Consider the following 18,645-nt stretch of genomic DNA (forward strand, 5'->3'; position numbering starts at 1 on the left):
TGTTGTATCTTTATCAGAACTAGCTCAAATATTATTTTATTATTCAAAATTAATATTGTAATGTCTCACTAAGATATCAAATATTTATTTTACAAAATTAATTGACATCTAGTCCTCCAACCTACCACAAAAGTTCTATTTCTTTTGTACATAAGAAAATGCAATGGAAAAGTAAGACCAATTTAAGTCATTCCTATCATCTTCTGCAAAAAGGTGGATCCGCCACCTTAGCGGCCCCACACGGTCAGCCCTACGACCATCTATGAGGAGGTAAATCGAGAAAGTACAGTTGGCTATCATCAATATAACCAAAGGATCGTTAGATGGAGTTGATAAATAGAAATTAATTTTCTTAAGTTTTAGATATACCTAATAAGATCAGATGCTTTTTATAAAATATATTTGACAATTCATACTAAATTAAGTATTTAATTTTCAAAATTATAAGATTAGATGAACGTATTCCAACTTTTCTATAATTTTGGGTGGCTCTCTCGACAGCCCGGACGGCAACCCAAAATGCTACCCAAACAGGATATCTTACGTGGGTCGGTGGCTCGCCCGGGGCTTTCGCCACTAGGCAGAAGGGTAGGCATGGGCCCACGAGAAGGGTAGAAACGACACGACGGAAAAGATAAAATACGAACGACGAGGCATATCCATAAAGTGGGACCGTTTTCTTGAGAACCTCCAATAACTAGGCGACACGTGGGACCGTTGTGGATTTCCTGAATCCAACCGCTCATTTCAGAGAATCGCCGAACGCTGCTCTTCACCTCCTCTGTCTCTCTGATTTCCCTGCCACTCTCTCTCGTGCATCTGCTCTCTTCAGAGCCCAAATTCCGAATTCCGAACCCTAATCTGAGTGCAGTCTCTGTCTTCCTCAAGCTTTGCTCAATCTCTTTTACCGCTCGAGTTCCTTTGGCCGAAGAGGAGTGGCAGTGGCAGGGGAGAAGGCGGCGATGGCCATGGAGTGCTTCAGTCGAGCGAGCACTGCTGCAATATCTTTACATGCTGACGAGTGGATGTTCCGGAGGCGGAGTGTGCCAGTTACGGGGCAGAAGCTCCTTCGAAGCCAGCGGCGCCAGTCGCTGGCCTTGCTCAGGGTGCGGGCGGCAGTTGGAGGCGGCGCGGACAGCTGCGTCGCCACCAGGAACGAGGTCTCTGGAGTGGTGGAAGAGTTTGCGGACGAGGAGGATTTTGTTAAGGCGGGAGGGAGTGAGCGGCTGTTTGTCCGAATGCAGGAAACTAAACAAATGGAGAGACAGAGCAAGATCGCTGACAAGGTTTTATCTGGCTCCTCTTTCATACACTGATGTGATTTTTTTTTTTTCAAATCTTATCTTTTTTTCTATTCTGGTTGTTTCGGTTAGATGCCGTGGACGGTCAAATCATCAGTCAAGAATCTACCACCTCACTCATCGTCGATCACGCTAGTGAAAGAATCTGAAAATGAAAATTGAGCGGACGGATTAGCAAGGTATCGGAGATTCCCGACAGGTTACTCCGACGCTCAAGTTCGTAAAGATAAAAAGATGATGGAGTGTGTGTAGTTAGAATCAAGAGAGCATTTTCATACCTACAGAGGAGATTATAATATACTTACAAGAAGGAACCTTCCTGCTGATATGGGGACAGACTACTGTGGTGTCTGAGGAGACAGGTTTTGTGAATTGCTGACAAGTGAGTCTATAATACAACATCTAGGAGACCGAGTATGTAAACCTCATAACCGCCTTATAGCTTGGTCGTGCTAATTATTCTTACTTTTTAGTCGTAGACAGCGACACGAGGGGATCTAGGAGATCAGACCTAGCGACTTAGTAATCATCCTAATTAACCCTTTGGTAGAATTTCGCACGCTTGAAAGCTTTTGTCGTCTTCTTGACTTAGAATGCCGAGAAAGACCAAGTCAAAGTTGGGCCGAGTGGCCGAATTTGCTGAAGTCGGGCTGGCCGAGACGAAGGTCGAGTGATCGAGGATGGGCTCGCCGAGAGCGAAGCCGAGAGACCGAGGCGATTTAGGTCAGGCTGGCTGAGTGCGAGGCCGAGTGATCGAGGCGGTTGAGATCGGACTGACCGAGAGCAAGGCCGAGTGATCGAGGTCAGGCAGGCCAAGAAGAGGGTCGAATGACTGAGGGTGGGCTCGCAGAGAGCAAAGCTGAGAGACCGAGACGATTGAGGTCGGATTGGTCGAGATGAGGGTCGAGTGACTGAGACAAGCGAGATCGAGAGTGGCCGAGGGAGGCCAAGTTCATAGAGGTAGGGAGTGTCGAATCAGTTCATCGGAAGTTGACTGTTGACCTCTTGACTTACCATATCAGTCTGTCTCTTGACCTTCATGAGATCACTTAGGATCTGCCGCATCACCTGTGTTTGTTAGATGAATGTCAAACCAAGTTGCTAGTTCACTTCCTCTCAGCACCGCATACAATGTTAAATCTTTATGGTCTCAACGTTAAGCATCTTAGCAAGTGACAGCATGACATGAATCAGGTGCCTGAACTGTGGAAGATAAGTTTCTGCCTGAGGTTCAACCTTGTTATGACAAATCATGGATTGCAGCTGAGTTTTGTAATGGACTTGTGTATATTGTGAAATCGTCTGACTGTTATGGTTGTAGTGAGGAAAGTGCCCTTTGCTAATAAGTCTGAAATCCTACAAGGATGATAGAAGTAAGATTTCCAGTATCTTTTCTCAAAATGTTTGAGATAGTAAGATGGCTAGAATTGACTTTTCATTGTAAGCTAAAGAAATGCTTATCAGTGACTTATTTATTTTTCCCTGTTGACATGCATTTCAATATATTTAGTGCTTCCTCATTGTTGCATCAACTTTCAATTTATACTAGAGAGTGAAGTTACAGGAAAACATTATGATGTAACAGATTTGCTGATCTTTGTGAATTAACAGAAGGAATATTACCAGAGCACAGGCAGTGTGTATTAGTTTTTAGATCTTAATGTACAGTTCATTTTTGTTTGGACTAGTAATTTTCCTATCTGATAAAATTAGTTGCAAATCCTTCTTTCAGCTGTCGCCTATATCTGCTGAGGGTTCTACATTGGATTTAATAATAATTGGCTGTGGTCCAGCTGGTCTTTCTCTTGCTGCAGAATCAGCTAAAAAAGGATTGCAAGTTGGTCTCATTGGACCAGATCTTCCATTTACCAATAATTATGGTGTGTGGGAAGATGAGTTTAAGGGTAATATTCTATCATCTTTTCATATATTGACAAAGTTTCTTCTCTCTTAGAGTACAAATTAGTTTTTATAGTTTATTTGTTTTTTCTCTCGCTGACAAAAGATACTTTTGACTTCTTCTTCTTAGTTTTATGCTGGAAACTATATTCTTATCATACTTCATCTAGCCAAAAGAGATTTTGTCATAAATCATAAATTCAAAGGAATTAATCCCTTCAACTATACAGTTTTTACCAAGTCAGATAATTGATTATGTTCTTTTGTACTTACTAAGTTGATTGATACTGAAATTTGCCATTGTTGATCATAAAATGGGATGAGAATGACGTCCTATTATTATACTAAAAGGGAAATTTAGTACACAAAGCTCCTGTCAATATGGATCCCGGAAAGGATCAGATTATATTGGGTCTATTATACGCAGTCTTATCTTGCATTACAAAAAGCTATTTCTGCGACTCAGAATCCGTGATCACAAGGTCATACAGTAACAATTTTACCGTTGCGCTAAAACTTCCCTTCTATCCTATTATTATACTAGATGCAAAAAAAAAAAATGTTCAAGTACCTGACACAAGACTTAAAATAGATTTGATCAATCAAGATTGGACTATGTTGAAACACAAGGAAATTTCTCACAAAGTTGTAGAGAGTAAATACTACTCGAGCACAAAATTTCATAGACAAAAAATACATAAAAATGATAAATCCCAATTAGCCCCATTGACTATCTCTGGGGGTGACCAACCCGGTCCCATGGAAGTTTCCCACTGGCCACCAGGGTAAATCGGGAAGTGCACGCAGCGGTCAGCCCAGACGCCCAGCATCCTTTGATTGCACTCCCCATTTGGAGGAAAATTCCTGCAAATACGCCGTAGCTGGGGATCGAACCGCAGGTGCCTGGGTGACAACCTGGATGTATTACTGCGGCACCATTGCCCCAGGGACAGACGAAAAACACACAAGCCTAGATCGGAGAGGGAATTAAAGATTCAAATTAACATCTTAGAAGGCTTTACAAAAACACACTTTATAGCATGTTGAGGTATGGCGAGTTGTCAGCAAGGTAGAATACTCATTGACACGAGTACAATTGGCATGGGAGAGAATACCCATACCTACCATGATTGAGGTTTGATAATTTACTGAACTGGCTAAGATCTCAATTGTGTCGTTTGACACACCGCAAGATTTCAAACCATGATTGGTTTTCTTTTAGAGTTGTGTGAATGTATTTGTATTAGTTCTACATCAAAATGAAAAGTATAACATAGCATGTATATATTAATGTAGAAAGAATTGAATAAGGAGTTACACACCTTACCAATTGCATTAGTTAAGTAAAAACACTAAGTTAAAAGAAGTTTAGAATCTTATTTCCAGCCAGGATATCAGTCATCGATCGGAATGAGACATGCTAGTGTTTATATCAGTTATTATGATCTTGGTGTCGGTCCTTGTATAGCACCCTAATGAAAGAAACAGAGCTTCCTGCCTTGTTGGTCCCTATGATCTTGCCCACACCTTGCATAAGACTTGTTGTTCCTCGTCTTCATAAAGGAAGCATTGATTGCACCTCCTCATCATGTAGGAAGGCTCATTGTTTGCTCCATAATGGCTCACTGCTTGTCATCTTTATGGAGGAAGGCTTGTCATGCCTTTGCCTTATCTTCTGGAGGAAGGTCAAAAGCCTCAATTGTATCTACTGACTTTGTTTTCCATCACATTTTTATCTATTTCATTAGTATCAATCAAAGCTAGACTAAGCAGAATATTTAAGAAATGGCTGGCTACCTTAGTATTTGATTTCCTCTTGTTTGTCTTGAGAGCTATTGGATAATATCTAACTTTTGTTGTTGATCCTATTTGGCCTTTTAGATCTTGGCTTAGAGAGCTGCATTGAGCATGTCTGGCGCGACACAATTGTCTATCTTGATAGTAATGAACCAATTTTCATTGGTCGTCCATATGGTAGAGTTAGCCGATACTTATTGCACGAAGCATTGCTGAGAAGGTAACATGATTGTTTGTAATTCACTTCTCATCAAAACATAGTGATTAAATGTAATGGTAACTGATACCTTCTGCATCTTCAGGTGCCATGAATATGGAGTCATGTACCTCAATTCAAAAGTGGAAAAAATTATTGAAGGAAGCAATGGATGTAGCATAGTTGTTTGTGAAAAGAATTATATGATTCCTTGCAGGTACTTCAAGATATGTATGTTATTACGGATATGAGAGTTCAGTGCTAAATTGCTAACTTCCAAAAGTGCAGGCTCGCTACTGTTGCTTCTGGAGCTGCGTCAGGAAAACTTCTCGAGTATGATGTAGGAGGTCCTCGTGTTTCAGTGCAAACAGCATATGGAGTTGAAGTGGAGGTACAGCACAATTATTATTAATCTTTGTGTCACTCTGTTGTTACACTTAGATTCCACAGGCTAGATTTTCTTCTCAATGTCAAGTTATCAACTATTGTTTGATAGATGGAATTTATAGTGCTTATTACATCTTTTAATTTGAGGTAGCTACTAACTTTTGACAGAAAAGAGGGAAAGGATGAGAAGCATATGCTTACTTAGATGAAACTATGGGGAGAGCAGAAAATTAAGGATCCCTTGGCCTCTTGGCATCCAAATTTAATACACCCAATTATGGAAAGATTGAAAGAAGAGAGAGGGAAATGGTAAAAGACCAATATCATTGGATGTCAAACCACCATTGGACCATCATCGACTGCCTCGAGTCATCACTCTCAACCATCATCAACTTTTGCTGAACCATTGCAAACTGTCATTGATTGTTGATGGACCATTGCAGCTACCAATCTAATTGTCAAACCACCATTGACTATTAAATTTGATCACAGAACCATTGCAAATCATTGTTAGACCATTAGACCATTATGACCTATATATCTGATCCTTGAACCACTGCTAGCCATTGTTGGACCTTGACTGGACCATCATTGGACATTGATCATCATCATCACTTTCCAAATAGAGTGGAAAACATGTTGAAGCAATGCTTCAGAAGCATAGATTTTTTTCCCTTCCTCTCTTCCCATCCAATTAGAGAATTTTTTTTTTATCACTCTTCTCTCTTTCCCTTCTTTCTCCTTCCCCCTCCTCCCTTTCTTTTCCCTCTAAACCCCCTCTCTCTAAATATATATATAGCCTAAGAGGATTTGTACAACCATAAATAAAGTTATGTAAATATGTTTCATAAAATATTTATTTAGGAGGATTGAGAAACTAAAGATTTTAATTGTTGTAGTTGTAATATTTAAGGTTTGCCTTTCAGATATGCTATTCTTAGGGTTTAGGCTTGGTTTGAAATCTCATGTTGTGTCAAGCAACACGATCGAAATGGAGCATTTTGATATATTACTGAAACCTACTATTGATTGGCACGAGTAATCTCCCGTATTGCTCAACTGATGGCATGTTTGCTCCTGTTGGCAAGTGCTAAAATGAATTTTAAAAATGCTTTATATCTTTTTGTAACATGTTTTTCTAAAGCTCTAGTCTTATTTTTAAAAGTAACATGTTAAGTGAAAACATTTTAGGAGGAATTTTATATGAATTCATCTCGACATTCTTTTTTTAATGAAATTATTAAAAGAGTCAAATCAGTCTAAATTGATCTCTGCATACTTCAAAGTGTCTCTTATCAACATAACATGGTGCTGAAACCATACTATTCTGGGTTTGGGTGACGACTAAAACTTCAACATGGAACATATTTTAAACTTCACTTCTATCTGATCCACTACACTCATTTGATATTAGTAAGGTGTAATTGGAAAGGAGACATTAAAACTTCATGACAATAATTCATCTCTTCTTTGACAATTAAAATTATGAGTGAGGAGACCAAGAAGAACATGAAAAGATTTGTAGAAGAGCTCTTTATCTTCAAAAGACTTTCTAGGAAGCTTGCATTAAGCATTTTTTTAAAATCCAAATGACTAAAGGTACTCCAGTCAATACACTCCAGAATATAAGAAAGACGATATTATATTGCCTTGTGATGATTACGTTGAGATATCCATTTTATGGCTATATATAGATATATTAAAATCTTTAATCTCGACTCACTATATAATATCCTATCAACTTAATACTCTTAACATTCTCTTGTAAGCTCAAAGTAAAAATACTATCTATGTCTAACTCGTTACATAAAACTTAGATTTGCATATAACCAACCATGTCTTTGTCTATAAATTAAACACATTGACAAAGAAAGAGAAAAAAGATAGAGCAAAGTGAGAAATCTTAGAAACTAGTCTCTCAATTGAATTGAGTATTTCTTTTAAAGCGGGAATTACATCAAGGTAAAGAAAAAACATTCAAGGGTTTTAGCAGAAAGATAGAATAACTTGACCTTCTACTTGACATAGCAAAATGATAAAATAATATTTCTCTGGTATGTATTCACATCTTAGTCCTTCTGAAACTTTGCCTACTACTTAACTAATTCTTTTGTTCAAGCCAAATGAATATTAACAAGGTAAGGAAACTAAAAATGGAAAATAATTTTTTTTTATTTCAATAAAGTCACATGTGATGTATATTTGACATGAAAACTTTAACTTTAATTATTTTTGGTAATCATTCTATTTGATGTCATCTTCAGGTGGAAAACAACCCATATGATCCCGACTTAATGGTTTTCATGGACTACAGGGACTACATGAAGGAAAAACAAAGATGTCCTGAGGCAGAATATCCAACATTTCTCTATGCCATGCCCATGTCACCTACAAGGGTCTTTTTTGAGGTTTCATTTTTAACATTGTTTTTCAACTTTCCCTCTTTTATGCAATCTCATTTTACATTGTAATGGATGGCTTAAACATGACATGATTACAGGAAACATGTTTAGCATCAAGAAATGCTATGCCTTTTGATCTTCTAAAGAAGAAACTAATGTCTCGTTTGGACACTATGGGTGTTAAAGTGCTGAAAGTATATGAAGAGGTAAAAGATTTGAAAGTTTCAATATTGTATATAGGAAAAACAGAAAAAAAAAAAAAGAAAGAAAAAGAGTATACTTACACATGAAAGCTGAGCTGTCAGACTACTAGCAGTGTCTTTGAAAGTTCATTTGAATATCATGTATGTGCCATCAAGATATATAGTCCTTTTCTTTGCTAAGAAATCATGTTGTTTGCTGATACATGATCTTTCTTATTCACCAACCATGAAAGAAACATAAAAAATTAAATTTTTCTGAAACTGAAGCCAAGACCATGAACGAAACATAAAAAATTAAATTTTTCTGAAACTGAAGCCAAGACTTTGAACAGAATAGTTCATTGTTATACCTGAAAATTTCCATTTTGGCATAAGTTTCAACAGTCATGTCCTTCCTTTATCATATGAATTTGAATAAAAACAACAATCTTTTGGGAATGGTACTACTGTTGTTGACACTTAAAAAAGTTCTTTATTACCTTATGTTTTGATGCAAACATTTCAATTTTCAAGTTTGTTCACTCTCTTATCCTGACAGTTTGTATATTTTTATAGTGGATTTTGTAGTAGTTGTTTCTACTTGGACACTGATTCTCTTGGCTAGTTGGACACTGATTTTCTTGGTTAGTTGCCTTAAACAATATGCCCTAGGAGAAAGATTGTCATGCACTTTTTGAAGTCTTACGATTGCTGGCTATAAATTTCTACTAAATAAAGTTTAAGGAGAGCTTGTTGATATGCATGGAGTTTCACGGCTCTGCCTTTTCAGGCAATAACTTTGTAGAATATTCTGTAGGAATGGTCATACATTCCTGTTGGCGGGTCGTTACCAAACACAGAACAGAAGAACCTTGCATTTGGTGCTGCAGCTAGCATGGTGCATCCAGCTACAGGTAGGAACTCAATTTCCATTATGGTTTCACTGACCTAGTAATTTCTTTCTATGTTCATGTCTGCAGCAACATTACTTATTGCACGTAAATAAACAGGATATTCGGTTGTCCGATCCCTATCTGAAGCTCCAGATTATGCATCTGCGATAGCAACTATATTGAAGAAAGATATATATTGTGAAAAGAACTCAATGATGCAAAATTATCGTAGTCCCTCGATGCTCGGTATGAATTATCATTTTTTGCTTGTTTTTCTTTTCAGGATTGTTGGGTTTTTTTTTTAATTTCAAACTATATTTTGCCTTCTCCTAATTAGTACCAATCAACACCAACTTGATAAATACATCTTGTTTTAGTTGGGATTGAAACCCTAGCAGGTGGAAGGATACCTCAGAGTTTGCTATGAAATAGCTTATATGATTAATGATGTATGAATTTGTTGATAACAAAACTTACTATTTTGCATGAATTTATCATTGTCGTTACTATTTTGCATGTGTTGATTTCTTCCTTTCCTTTCTAAAACACATTCAATTATGATGGATCATTAATATCTTTTTATTTATAAACAAAGAGAGGACCAATGTATATATGTTGTCCCTTTAATTTTGTGCATCCATTAAGTATCTATTATGACGTCGGACAAAATAACGATTATCCTGCGGACAATATTGATTCTGCTAGTTCGAACACGAACATTGAAAAGAATCTTGCAAAATCTATTGATTCAAAAGAATAGCAGGAAATAGAAAAAAGGGAAATAAACGGCATGGTCGAAAATATTATTCAATCAAAAATTTACTCCGACATCAAATAAATCATTATTTAAATAGTTTAAAACCCTAAGGATATTGAGAATACAAAACTAACCCTAAAATAACAAAAATAGGTTGTTTGTTGATTCGGTCCGCTTGAACTGTGGCAGCACCACACGGCCATACTGGTTGGCATGGCTCGACCATGTCAGGGAACATGGTTAAGTCATGTTCCCAACTAGAACGACTTGTTTGGCTTTGTTAAAAAGTCGAATACAACACAACCGTATCAAGGGGCACAACCTGACCGTATTGGCTACTGGAAAGCTTGATTTCACCTTGTCAGAGCTCAGAATGAAACTTGCTCGTACCAGAGGGTCATGAACTGATCCTCTTGCATCATATTATTATTTTATTTTATGTGGATAGATGAGAGTCATTTTAGGAAGTTACTTATGAGAATTAAGTAGTTTTTTTTTAATTTAGTTCATTTATTCAGTCACCCAACTACAATTATTTAACATTGAGCCCTACCTAACAACAATTGCGGTAAAAGAGAAGAAAATGGAGTCTTGTGTTGAGCTCTAACAGCAAACATAGAAGAGGATGAGTAAAAGAGGAGGACGAGGTGGGTGGAGCTATTGAAAAAAAGACTCCAAATCTGAAGGAAGCTTGTGCCTGTTGTCACTAAAGGAAGAAAACTCTAATCTGAAAGAGGCAGCTCATGTTCATCATCAAGGAAGAAGATTTGTTGCTAGAGGAGACTGGTTTTCTGCCTTATCCATGCTCACTTCATTCCGTGAAGAAACATAAAGAGTTTGTCTCAATTTGTCCACGTCCCAGTCAGCAGGTGGAACAACATGTTTTGTTCATTTTGACCAGCAAAACCCACCCTTGTCTCTCTGAATTGGCACTCAAGTATCACATTCAAATATGGCCATCTGTTAGATCATAGCAAAAAAGTTAAGTGGCCCTTTTGGTTTATGAACGCAGAGTATAGATGTTCTAAAACAACTAGTGCATACAAATCACATCTAGAAACAATGATCATGTGTATGTGTTTCTGCCTGCCACTATGGAGTTCCCCGATCACTCACCCATTAGCAAATTCTCAAAGGACAAAGCTCTGAAACTTGATCAGCTGCAGAAAATCAGTTACTTGCTGGACCTCAAGTATACAAGAAAGGCGACAGAACAATTTCAGAGTAGATATAATTTAGGCCATAGAGGATGGATGTAATGTAATAAAGGACATCTTTGAATTAGGGAGATAGAGATTAATATTCGATTTCTTTAGTCACTGATTTTATTTTGGAACCCAAGCATTATGAGGGATTATGTATTATCGTTCAAATTACTGGTTGTCCTGCACTAATATTCTTATATCATCTATCCTGTTGTTTTCTTGCAGCATGGAAAGTTCTTTGGCCACAAGAAAGAAAAAGGCAAAGGTCATTCTTTCTTTTTGGGCTAGCACTAATACTAGAACTTGATATTGAGGGAATCAGGACTTTCTTCCAGACATTCTTCCGTTTACCAAATTGGTATGCCCTATACATCAACATTACAATGTAAAAGAAGCACATGAACACCAACTCAAGTACTAGAGATGGATGGTGTTTCAGTTAATATCTATTGCAACTACACCTAATTACTCTTTAGTTCATGTATTGTCCTAAAAGGATAGGGACTTTGATCTAAACCTATAGCTATTAGAAAATCATTCATCGTGGTGTTATTACATCTTGTATTTTGCAGGATGTGGCAAGGTTTTCTTGGATCGACACTCTCCTCTGTGGACCTGATATGGTTTGCCTTCTACATGTTTGTGTTAGCCCCGAACAGCATGAGAATGTGCCTTGTGAGGCACTTGATGTCTGATCCAACAGGCGCAACAATGCTGAAAACATATCTTGTATATTCTCAAGACTAGCTACTTCTCCATAAGTTTTTGAATGTACATATGATCATCTTGATGACTCAGGTATGTATCATTTCGTATATCTACTAGTCTTGAACCATAGTAATGAAATTCTTAGATGTAACATAAATGAAACTCATGAGGATTATAAGAATAGATATTGAGCATCAACTGCAGAAATTACTATTGTTTTTCATAATAAAAAAATTAAGAAAGTTATTGTTCCTAGCAAGTTGGTTTTCAAATTGTTAAGAAAATTACTATTCCATTGGGATATAAATGTCAGTTATGGTGCATTTAGTTCATACAATTGACTAAGAATGAGATAGACATTGTTCCTAGCAATAAAATAGTTAGAATAGTCAAGGAATAGATTGTTCTTTGTTTCTTCCGTGGCAATAAAATGTGCATAAGTTGTGTTCCAAATTTATCCAATAGACAATAGACTATCTCCAAAATTAATCGAGTGAAGTCTGAATACCTAAATTTCAAGAAAACCTTTTAACTAATTTCTAGCATCCAAATAACATCCCTAACTTTCTAACAACCAACAAAACTTAATAATCATTTCAGAACCAGAGAGCAACTTAATAATCCATCTCCAAATACAATATATCCATCTCAGTTTTCAGAATAAAACAACCACCAATAATAGTCGCAAAACCTGAAAGCTTTTCTAGAACCATAGAACAGCCAACCATCTATTTAGGAACAATATCTTTCTGATGCAAAATTTAATACCATTCTAGCATCTGTATCAAGCAATCAATATCAAACAAAACAATTATGAAGTAGTATCAGTTTCCAATAAAAAAGATATGTAGATACACCACTGGAAATCCATCTATTTGTCAAAAGAAGTTATAGCAGAAATACATCTGCAACAAACAATTTAATATAGCGTAAAAGCTAAAGAGTATTAGATTCTTGACTAACCAAGCTAATCCAATAATTGCAACTTGGTCTGGATTTAAAATGAAACTACTGTGATGAAAATTAGTAAGTATAAAATTAACTTGCATGATGCGGATCTACATTGTTTTTGGTAGATACTCAATATGTGAATTATCATGAGCAACACTGAAAACCAAATTTCAAGCAATGGAGTGTTGAAATAAAAATGTGCACAAAGATGAAATAGCATGATGGAGACCTGATACATTGTTTAACGCAAGTCTCAAGCACAAATATTAACAATCCAACGACTTTTCTCAAACCCAAATTTAGAGTTGAATTACAGTTCTTAATACTAACATTATGTGTCATGTATCATTTTGTTACTTCAATTATGAATCTGGATGAGGTCACTAAAACAAAATAGTCATCACATGATGCATGTGCTTGAGTTACATAGCTAAGATACAAGCATTTGTGCTTCTCTTTGCAAGAATAGTGTCGGATAGGCATTTGTTATTGGTGGTGATTGATGTTGGAGAAATTTTCATAAGAAATAACTAGTTTTTTATTTAATTGATATGTTTTAAATCTAGACTTATTCGGTGAGAAACACAATTACCACACACTAGAATAGTTTAAGAGTTGAACATTACTAACTAGTTTAAGAAGAGAATATAGTTTACCTCAGAACTAAGACAAGATAAGAATATCAAATCTAGTGATGAATTATCAAAAAAAAAAAAGACACATTATGGCCAATTCTAGAATTCATTTGGTGTTGGAAGTGCTGAAACAGTAAGCTCCTTGTGAAAACACTATGAATAATTGAATCAAACAAATATAATCCAACACTAAACTAAATGAGGATGATATGGTTTGAGCTCTCACCGGCAGAAGGAAGGTTGACCAGCTTGGCTTTTATACCACTCTTCATAGTAGAAATGCAGGTTATGCCCATATCAATGTTGAATCAATCTAAAATAGAAGGAAAAAAATAGTAAAACACCATTTGATGTCTTGGATTGATCTAAAATAGAAGAAAAAAAATCCATAAAACACCAATCAAACAATCCATATCTGTGATCCAACATAAAAAAAAACATGTTTTGTTTTTTCAAAACGATCACTATGTACAGAAGAATATTGCATTAGATAATATTTTCTTTGACCTGCCATTACTCCCTCATACTTTAATAAATTCTATGGAATATATTGATCAGACTGTCAACTGATTATTTTCAACATAGACAATTAAATAAGGATAAGTTTAAGCAATCAAGGCTACTTGTTCTGATAGGCTTTAGATCAAGTGTAGGGAATGCTGTAACCACCCACAACCATCACCAGTTGTATAAAACCATAGGAAGAATCCCCATAAGAAGATGCCAATAAAGCATTTGCCTAGCATCCATACTTTATTCCTATAAAGAAACAACTTTTCATGAAAATTATCCCATAGAATCCAAGATGAAAACAAAAAAGAGAATTCAATTGTTCATTACTTGGCCAGGTTTTCACCTTTCAATGTAAGGAAATCATTTATAAAGTATGCAGAAGCAGTACCACTCGGACAGACCAGCTTGTAGTCTATGAACATTACCTGAAACAATTTTAAGTAAGCATCCTGACTTGCATTGTCTCCCAGATTTCTTCAAAAAATAATGGAAAGCAGTTTAAGTGCAATGGCCATTCATCTGAAGTGAAGTGGCAGTTCATTTCAAAGGATGATAAAAACGCTTTAAAATTACACTTTTTGAGCTCATCAAGAAAAAAAAAGAAGAAGAAATTTAAATCCGGACAATATAATTCCAATTCTAAACAGAGAACATCTCTAGATGATCTTTTCTCAAACAAATCCAGAGATTAAGAAACCCAAATATAGTCACTTCTACATTGAAGTCCGTAGGAGAAATATCAGGTTTCAAAATCACTTCTTTGGAGAATGGCGAGAGTAACAAAGAGGGCAAAAAGCAACGATTTTTAGGATTTTGAAAGCATTTGTAGATGAAAGGCTCTCCTGTCGATCGAACAGGGTCCAAAGCAGCCTGATCGGCTCGAGCGCCTCAGTCCACAACTTGAGGAAGAAAAATCCGAGGAGGCCGGAGGTGAGGTTGAGCGAGGGGAACATACCCGTCGTTAGGTTAAACTTCATTACGATAGCTCATTACCAGCGCGTGGAACGGTTCCTCTTGCTTGTCCTTCCGCCACCGCCGCAGCTTCTCTTCCTTGACCACGCTCTGCAACTCTCAATCTCTTCAGAAGCCATGGCGTGAAGGAGAGATCATAATGTTAAAAGTCATTAATATCTTAAAAAGGTTTGGTTTTTTTTGCATTAGTAAAAGAAAGAAATCTAATTCAGTAATTTCATGATAAAAAGTAAATTAAAAAATTATAATTAAATACGATGGAAAAAGATATTATTTCAATTATTGAAAGAAAAGAAAAATATTTACAAGTATTAGACGTATGTAAAATATTTTTTTTTACATAATAATAGAGATGACGGTTGATTATTTTGATAATTTAGATTTTATCGTAGATATTCAAATTAAAATTCTTTTATTTATAATAATTATTATTTTCACTGCTTCTAGAACATTCTGTGCTGTGGAATCAGATAAAACTAAGCGGTGGTTGCGGTTTGCGATTGGGTCTGCCATGGTGAGGGGAGCCTTTTCGCTTCTCTTCAGGACCGGAAGCAGAAGCGGCGGCGGCGGCGACGTATTCGGCAAGCTGGTCTCCGACATCTTGGTTTGTCCTCTCTCCAGGCAAACCCTCAGGTTCGTCCCCTTCATGGCACCTACGTCGAGTAAGATCTCCCGATCCAATTTCTAAAGTAAAAGAAATATCTCTTCTGTTTCAGATATTGTCCCGATTCCCAGTCCTTAATCAGCGATTCGATCGGCGTTTCTTTCCCGGTATGTCTTGATTTTCCTTCTCCCGGTAGCTTGCATATCGCCAACGTTCACTTCGATGCGGAGTTGTGGAGGAAGGTTACAGTGTTTGTTCATCTGACTAGTAGTTGTTGATGATTGTTGAATGTTGATGTGGTATCCTTGTTGGAATTGAAGGATGCGGAATTGAAGGCTGTATTATGCTTATCACATTACTTTATTTTCTAATCATCATTATTTCTAAATATTTAGATTGACATGAAAAGAGAAACTTCTCCAATTATCACTAAATCTATGGGAAATACTATGAGACATATCAACTAAACTATACTCATGCAAATGAAATTAGAAAAAAAAACCCACCTAAACAATTATTCTTACACTTTCCGTGAGTAGTAAACAAACTCATATATGATCAAATTACTCTATCTCTATAAAAGAATTAATTTTTTTGAAAGATAATAATGGTTGTACATCTATGCATGTTTATGCCCTTATTTTTTATGGTAAAATGGAACCTAATATATTTCTTCATCGGTTGGATGATATTGAAAGTTATTTTGACCAACACAATATGAGCTCTACTAAATGAGTATGATTTGCTAAATATGCACTTAGTGGATCCACTAAAAATATTAACAACTTATCTGGTCCTTTTGAGGCCGACCAAGAAGAATAAGATTTCATCACATATTAACATGAAATGAAAATATAATTGATGAAGAGATATATTCCACTTAACTTTAAGAGACAACTGCCTAATAGTATGTAAACACAAAAAATCTTAACTAAACGAAATTTGACTATAAAACTTCAAGTTAGTTCATTTGCAATTCATGAACTTTTAGCTAAAATAAAAAAATTGTGTTCAAATAAACCTCTTAATAACTAGGCTTTAAGGAAGTCCTCAAATGACACTATAGAAGAGATCTCTAAAGGCATTGTAGATGAATCCTGTAAAGATAACCTTAGAAAAACTCTTTAATAGCATTTGAGAAGAATCTTCTAATAACATTTTAGAGGAACTCCTACATGATAAACTTTAGAAGAAATACTTACTTGACTTGATCTGTTTAGTAAATAATCAACTTGATCAAGATATCAGTTGTTCATGTTATCTAGAAAAAAAAAAAAAAATAAAGAAACTAAACAAAATAAACATTATGAATTAGTAATACAAGATAGCAAGTTAAAAATCTACAAGTTACTTGCATATTAATGGTCATCAATTAACTTAGTTTCTTTATTTACTTGTATCTACCAAAATGTGAGCTCCACCTAGCATATGAGAGCTGTAATGAATGATATGATAGAGCATCCAGTGATACGGTAAATTTTCATATTGTATTAATGAATTTGAATTTTCTCATAACATTTAATATAGAGACATTTATATCTGCTGTATTGGCCATATTGTGAGGAGAATTGATTAAACTTTTTTATTCTATTTCATTTTCAAACTTATTTAAACATAAGTTTAATTTTTAAATTAGGAATACATTAAAACTAGTTTGGGTTGGACTAAATCACATAAAAACCTTGATTATTACTTGGGGAGTTTCTTCTCAAGTAACAAGTGTTGTTATGAGGTTATCTCTTACAGGATTAATTCTCATGATTATGAAACACTTTTTTAAGCTAAATTTATTGGATGGTTACTTATAATTATTCATTTAAATACTTATTTTGCTAGTGTTCAAGTACATGCATGTTCATTGTATTTCATCATTACTTATTAGTATATACAAGCTAAATTTATTGGATGATAATTTATAATTATTCGTTTAAGTACTTGTTTTACAAATGTTCAAGTACTTGCATGTTATTTCAGCATTGATGATTAATATATGTTGTTATATACTATGTTTTTGCATTGTATTACTACTTTTTTGTGTGGAAATCATTAATTGGATTGATTAATTATTAGATTACACTGGTGCATTATTGCAAATTTATTCCACTTTTGAAGTTGCAGCCAGTGCATCTGTTGTTTTCATCCTTCATGCAGTGTCGTGAAACAGTAGTTTTAGTTGGAAGTACTTGTAAAATCTGTTCACCTTTGATGAGTTAGCTTTTAGCAATCAATGAAGGCCTAAAATTTGCAAGGAATGTTGTTGTTAGAGCAACAGTCCTGCTAACTTCGTCTACATGGCTCAAGGACATTGTGGAGCAGGAAGTGATGTTATGTTAAAAGGTGTTTCAGTGAGGAGTTTTACAATCTTTTAATGATCCTGCAGTCTTGGTTGAACCATCCGTCCTAAGTGTCATACTGCCAAAGAATTAACAAATTTGTCAACTTTAGGATATAAACAACTGAACAATTTGCATTCACTTACTATGCCTGGTTGCTCTAATTTTTGATGGAACTGTCTTCATGACCTTTTATTTTGCTTGATTCAGATAATAAATGGAATCCCTTGTTTGGTACCTAAAGATGGAAAAATTCTAGAAGATCAAATCAAATTGACAGACGATGATGATTCATCTGGTGGTGCTGATAGAGGAATTTGAAAATATCATACTTCAAGTTTTGCAAGACAAGGTACTTCAAGTGCTCTAATTGCAAACTTTGCTATTGTATTCTTCTGTAACTTTTGAGGGGGAAAAGTGAATATGATTCCTTGTCCCATTATAATAAGTTTGTCATTCCTCTAATCAATTGGGCATTTTCTGTGGGAACACTTCAGTAAAAAGTGAAATCTACTATTCTAGCAGTTCTACACGGTCGATTTCATGACTATTTATGAGAAAGTAAATTGAAAAGTTACAGTTGATCATGACGGATGAAGGTATTATTTCGATTTCGTTAAAATTTGATCTAGTCTACCTTCGGTGGAAATATGATTGTCTTATCGAGTGATTCCTGATTGGGCAAGTGGAGTGCTTACTTCAAGGGGAGGGAAAATCAGAGATAACTGTCACGCTCGCAATTACTAGCTGTTGCAGTTGCTTGCACTCCTCCGTTGCCCTTCCACAAAGTCGCGTTGAAAAGAGGCATCAAATCGATATTTATTAACATAGCGATCGCTCTCTGGTTAAGTAATTAAAGCCGAAGATTAATCAAATTGAAGTTCTTCATTTCTTGAATTTGATAATGCAA

At 35.7% G+C, this 18,645-nt stretch overlaps 2 protein-coding genes across 2 annotated transcripts; both read left to right on the forward strand.

Annotated features, from left to right (window-relative positions):
• The first annotated feature begins 791 nt into the window (after window positions 1-791).
• On the forward strand, window positions 792-11,925 carry LOC141835207 (lycopene epsilon cyclase, chloroplastic). Its single transcript, XM_074722638.1, has 11 exons — window positions 792-1,286; window positions 3,034-3,205; window positions 5,082-5,217; window positions 5,300-5,410; window positions 5,482-5,584; window positions 7,845-7,988; window positions 8,081-8,188; window positions 8,982-9,078; window positions 9,175-9,303; window positions 11,245-11,377; window positions 11,592-11,925. Exons 1-11 carry the CDS (start codon window positions 963-965, stop codon window positions 11,764-11,766), a joined length of 1,632 nt encoding a protein of 543 aa, XP_074578739.1. The 5' UTR covers window positions 792-962; the 3' UTR covers window positions 11,767-11,925.
• On the forward strand, window positions 11,791-18,204 carry LOC141835208 (uncharacterized). Its single transcript, XM_074722639.1, has 4 exons — window positions 11,791-11,817; window positions 15,246-15,431; window positions 15,515-15,569; window positions 17,946-18,204. Exons 2-4 carry the CDS (start codon window positions 15,310-15,312, stop codon window positions 18,054-18,056), a joined length of 288 nt encoding a protein of 95 aa, XP_074578740.1. The 5' UTR covers window positions 11,791-11,817; window positions 15,246-15,309; the 3' UTR covers window positions 18,057-18,204.
• Window positions 18,205-18,645: the final 441 nt, after the last annotated feature.

The sequence above is a fragment of the Curcuma longa genome, chromosome 9, assembly GCF_044706935.1.
Source record: "Curcuma longa cultivar G26 ecotype Majalengka, Jawa Barat chromosome 9, ITB_CL_G26_1.1, whole genome shotgun sequence".
In the NCBI taxonomy this organism is placed as follows: domain Eukaryota; kingdom Viridiplantae; phylum Streptophyta; class Magnoliopsida; order Zingiberales; family Zingiberaceae; genus Curcuma; species Curcuma longa.

What these genes read in the sequence shown, in the direction of transcription:
- LOC141835207 (XM_074722638.1), top strand. Translation starts at nt 963, where the DNA reads ATGGCCATGGAGTGCTTCAGTCGAGCGAGCACTGCTGCAATATCTTTA. An exon ending in CTACAAGGGTCTTTTTTGAG is followed by an intron (nt 7,989 to 8,080) that starts GTTTCATTTTTA and finishes ACATGATTACAG; the next exon opens with GAAACATGTTTAGCATCAAG. An exon ending in TCGTAGTCCCTCGATGCTCG is followed by an intron (nt 9,304 to 11,244) that starts GTATGAATTATC and finishes GTTTTCTTGCAG; the next exon opens with CATGGAAAGTTCTTTGGCCA.
- LOC141835208 (XM_074722639.1), top strand. Translation starts at nt 15,310, where the DNA reads ATGGTGAGGGGAGCCTTTTCGCTTCTCTTCAGGACCGGAAGCAGAAGC. An exon ending in CTCTCCAGGCAAACCCTCAG is followed by an intron (nt 15,432 to 15,514) that starts GTTCGTCCCCTT and finishes CTTCTGTTTCAG; the next exon opens with ATATTGTCCCGATTCCCAGT. An exon ending in CGATCGGCGTTTCTTTCCCG is followed by an intron (nt 15,570 to 17,945) that starts GTATGTCTTGAT and finishes TGCTTGATTCAG; the next exon opens with ATAATAAATGGAATCCCTTG.